This window comes from Venturia canescens, chromosome 5 (genome assembly GCF_019457755.1).
Source record: "Venturia canescens isolate UGA chromosome 5, ASM1945775v1, whole genome shotgun sequence".
Classification (NCBI taxonomy): Eukaryota; Metazoa; Arthropoda; class Insecta; order Hymenoptera; family Ichneumonidae; genus Venturia; species Venturia canescens.
Window position 1 is genome coordinate 15,169,008 of NC_057425.1, and position 5,160 is coordinate 15,174,167.

At 36.1% G+C, this 5,160-nt stretch overlaps 1 protein-coding gene across 1 annotated transcript; it reads left to right on the plus strand.

Annotated features, from left to right (window-relative positions):
- Positions 1-1,268: 1,268 nt before the first annotated feature.
- On the plus strand, positions 1,269-2,121 carry LOC122410895 (uncharacterized). Its single transcript, XM_043419363.1, has 5 exons — positions 1,269-1,314; positions 1,406-1,484; positions 1,599-1,710; positions 1,797-1,887; positions 1,959-2,121. The coding sequence occupies exons 1-5, from the start codon at positions 1,306-1,308 to the stop codon at positions 2,049-2,051; spliced, it is 384 nt and encodes a 127-aa protein (XP_043275298.1). The 5' UTR covers positions 1,269-1,305; the 3' UTR covers positions 2,052-2,121.
- The last annotated feature ends 3,039 nt before the right edge of the window (positions 2,122-5,160 follow it).

Sequence of the window (5,160 nt, forward strand, 5' to 3'; positions counted from 1 at the left end):
CTCAAATTTGCGACATTGGCCACGATATTATCCATCCGCGAATTTAATGCTGTATTTTCAGCAGCAATAGATGCAGTTTGGTCGCTGAGTGTTGTCACTTCCGGACGTATTTCAGTGATTGCACCACCCATATTTTCCTGAGTAGCCGCAAGATTCGAAACTTCATTTCGAAGAAGCGAAATATCTTGGACAACTCCATTTATCGTTTCGGAAAGCGATTCAAATCTCAAGAGAGAGAGAGAGAGAGAGAGAGAGAGAGAGAGAGAGAGAGAGAGAGAGATTGATTGATTAATTGATATCAAGAGACTCGGTAGAGTCTCGGGACAAGTTCATTGACAGCCCTGGCGTCTGCTGGCCCGAGGCTCGCCGAGTTCAAGGGGACAAGTACATTGACAGCCCTGTCGTCTGCTGGCCCGAGGCTCGCTGAGTATACTTTCTCTGAATAAAACGATTCGCGGTGGTGGGGGTAAAACTGGCATGTCATTTTCTAAAATTGCAGAGCTCAGGAGATGTTTTATAAAGCAAAAATTGGTTTGGAGACTAATTTTCAAAATCCCTTTCGAATGAGCACGAAACCAACACGATCAGTAGCGTAAATGCTGAGAAAAAACTTTGCACAGGTTCAAGATTATGCAAAAGTTACTAACACATTTATGGATTTACCGTGTCTGTACAGAACACCATCAAAGGCCTCTTGATGCCAGCTATAACCCATTTCTATGGAAGCTCGGGTCCCGGGATCCCGGCTACAGAAATAATGAGTTGTGATTGGTCAGGACACTCGCTGTACCGGCACCTTTACAAGACTACCACAAAAATAGTCTACCTTTAAGAATCTCTACCGCTCGATTTCCACCAAGGAAATGTCGACCTACAAAATAACATTATCACGTCTGAAACTACCAAAATTTTTTCACTACCATAGTAAGTTTACCAGCGATAGATCACTACCATAATAAATCTCTACCAACCCAATCTCTACCACTATCCTACTTTACCGACGAAAGCTATGCCACAGCCATGTCTACCATCATAATTGTCAACCGCGAAAAAATCTTTACCAAGCGTCATACCTACCATTGATGAAGATAAATTTTTACCGTCGATAACTCATCATTTCATGATATTTTTTTCAAAAAGTCTCCATAGATGGCAGCATTAATCATCAACATAAAAATTTGCGCGAAGCACAGTAGTGAACCGTTTTGAATTAAACTATCATTTATTTGTATCAATTGTATTGTATTAATACAGATGACGGTTTTAATCAGCATCGAAAGAAAATTTTGCAGGAAGCCATTTTGAATGTCAAATGTAAGAGCCCAAATCAAACTTGCACGATTAATTGTCAAATTTTTCATCAGTTGTGTTTTATTTTCAATGAGATATATATCGGTTTCTGTAGCTGAATTGCACATTCGGGATTGTTGCTGCATCGAAGATGTACCGAAATGAACATACGTGGGCGCGTGATCTACGAACTTGTAAGCAATTGCAATTAAAGTAAATGTAAAATAATAAAAAAAATTTGTAACGAAACCTTCATGGAAGTGTAAATAATAGTTAAAGTTTTGCATTAATTTTTTATTTCATTGCAGGGACGTTGGGAGAAGATCAAAAACTGATATTATTGAGAGCTTTCAGTTATGACAATCTATTTCGGACACGATGGAGTCATGTCAAATATGTTGTTAATGAGGACATTTGGGGGTAAGTGTTTTTTATCTTTGGTTTAAAAATAATTAATCATTTCAAAGTATCATACTTTCTAAGTTTTTGCGTTAAATTAATTGTAGCAAAATGGCTGAGGAACCAATTTTTGTTCGGAGACAAAAAACCCCGCTGGAGCTGTACGATCGGTGGTGTTTATTAATTGATAAATTCGAGGTAAGTTATCAAGTATTATTATTATTTCAATTAAATTACAAATAACCTAACAGAATTTATACATTTTTCAGGAAATTCGAAAGGTTCCGAAAGAAGATCGTTGGTGTAAACATTATTGGGAAAATTACGGCTTATTAAGACGATTCTACAAAGACTGTGAATAATGAAATATTATTAATTATGTCTATATCCTAACGTAAATAAACCTATATCCTAACGAAATAAAATCGTCTTCCCTTGGTATTCAACAAATTATTATATGAATGCCAATTTATATTAATAAATGGCATTGTAACTAATATGAAATGTAACAATAAAAATTCATTGTAACTGAAAGTGTTTTATTTCTGTTGCTAGTGTTTCATTTTCAGTATCGGTGTGCTTGTATATAATGAATGGTTCATCATACGAATGTTCGTTAAAAAAATGATAGTTTCGACGATCTTTTGTTTTATATTATAGTTGCTATGACGACGTGCTTTTTGTTTTCTGTGCTAATGAAATATTTTAATAGTTATAATAGAGGCGTCGAAAAATAGTTCGATTACGATGATCGTGGTTCCGGGCCAACGTGTAAGCAGCTTGCGTTTCCTCCATGAAGGCCATATTTACCACCGAGACGTCAGATTCGAAGAAGACGAAAATAAATACGTATGTTCCCAAAGGACCACACAATCGCGATGTCCAGTGGTTAGCAAAGTGTCAGTAAACGGAGATATAGTTATAACAGGGCAACACTCGCATCCACGGCGGAATCTTGAAAACTTACTACGATTGGAAAGTATGAAGAAGGAGTTGAAGAGACATGCAACGATAAGTCAGGATCCACCAAACGAAGTCTTCAATGCAGTTTGTCGACGGTGAGGGTCAATAACACACGGCTATCCATGATATGCTCGTGGATATTACGAATTATAATTTTCCAGGTAATATATATATATATAAGTAAATATTTTAATAGTTTTATAATAAATTAAAGGTTTATGGATATTGCCCATCTTATCCATCCACTGGTGGGACGAAAAATTGTCGATAGGGAACGGCGGAAACACCGGCCCTTACTTCCCAGAACCATTCCTCATCTCGGTTTCATGCTCGATGATTTTCAAGATGCAAAAGACATTTATCTTGGAGAAGTGCAAGGGACCGATGATAGCTTGGGATATGTGTTTGGTTCCAAAACAATTCTTCAAGCAATGACGGATTTAACAGAATTACACATGGATGGCACGTTTCGTGTAAGTTTTTTTTCGTTAATTTATGTTAATTTTCGTTCATTATATGTAATTAATGGGTATAAGAAAATAAGATTACTTTTACTCCTTATAGTCTGTTCCTGACCAGCCTAGATGTGCACAACTTTTTATAGTCCATTTCAGATTGATGGATGTGGTAATTACTTTGCTGTTACCGTTGTTTTATTTCTATTTTTTTTTAAATATTTTTATTCACATTTTTTTTTAATGACAGGGTATTTCTCCATTCTTCGTTCTATGTGAACGGAGGACAGCTGAAATGTACGTAGCAATTTTGAATTTTCTCTGCGATAAAGTTCCTGGTTTGAAAGAAAATATCAGAGAAATTTCAGGAGATTTCGAAAGGGCTCTTATAAAAGCCATTCGGATAGTTTTTCCACAGGCAAGATACGTAGGATGTTGGTTCCATGAAACTCGAGTAAGTATAACCGATATTTTTTCTCACAACTTAAATGCGTACGTTGGAAATAAAATTGTAACCTACGATTTCATAGAATAATAATTAAATAATGTTCACCATTAAATTCAATAGAGTGTGACCAGGAAATGGCGTAGATTGCACTTGAACGAAGCACCGCCAAATATTTTATACATGGCATGGGCTCTGCCGTTGGTTCCACCAGAGAAATTTCCGGAAGCTTTCGAAGTCATTTATGAGCAGTCACAACGATTCACCAGACTTTTCCCTCGAATGAAAAACTTTATTCATTATCTACGAGAAACATGGATTTCTCATCCAGAATACGTCTCGGTCTTTGGTTCTGTTGCAAGAACCAATAATTTTTCTGAATCATGCAACCGACGTATCTTGACAAAATTAGGAGGAACTCGTCCCAATTTATTCAAGTTCATCTGTAAGTATAAAATTTGAATATAATTAATAAAGGTTCTATGCTTATTATCATTAATTTAGATTCCCATGTTTTTCCCTCTGTTCACTGTAATTATTAAATTGTTAATAACATTTTTATATTAATATTTTTCCCTTTTTACTTACTTTCGTCCATTGTGTATGAAAACTCCTTAATCTTCCTTTTCACAATAGCTGGAATGTCTAATATAATCAAAGACGAGACCTTAAAGTTCAACAGAATACAAGAAGGACATGATCTAACGATGGATCGAAAAAGATCCCAACTTATTATTGATACGCGGATACAATCGTTCCAAAATCGACTTCGCGTTGGAAGGTATATTTAATAATATTGGCAAACAAATTTTTGCATTGATAAATTTAAGAACAAGTATAATAAAAATTAATTTCATTACTTTTCCTTTTAATTACAGAATAAGCATGCATGAATTTTTAAGAGAAGTCGTGAAACGGAAAGTCGACATCGCCATTCACCAGGCAAACTTACGATTGGACGGTAAATATTTGATTCGGCGAACCGTTCGTTCTCCAGGCATAAGATTAAAACAAATTTTAATTATTGATTGCAGATGAAAATTATAACGAAATTGACGAACTACCGGACGTGGAAGATTTATACCCTGACGATCATCAGTATCCTCGAGCTTCCAGAACCCATCCAAGACAGCATGCATATTATCCTGTACATCAACAGAATATTCTCAGTGAACCGCACCTCCGGAAAAGGAACTTCCAAGACCGCCGAAGGAATCCTTCTGCTCGAATTAGAAATCCACATCGACGAAGTAACGAGTCTTTCACATTAGAAGACCTTGTGCCGGCTGATGAAATTGTTGATATTCCAATAGACACAAACAAAGAACAGGGTACACATCAAGAGCATACAACAGTAGCTGAGGCAATGGAAACGAACAATGGTGATTATCAGATTTGTAAAAATAATTATAATTACAATAATAATGATCAATATTTTCATCGACACAGAACTGCAATTTGAAGATGTGGTCAACGTTCAACAGCTGCCTCATGATTTACAACAAGAGCATCATCGTCAGCAAGCTCCGGAAGCTGCTCAACCTGTGGCTAATGAGCTAGTAGCAAATACAGAGGAAAATGCTGATGGTATATACTTATCTTTTTTTA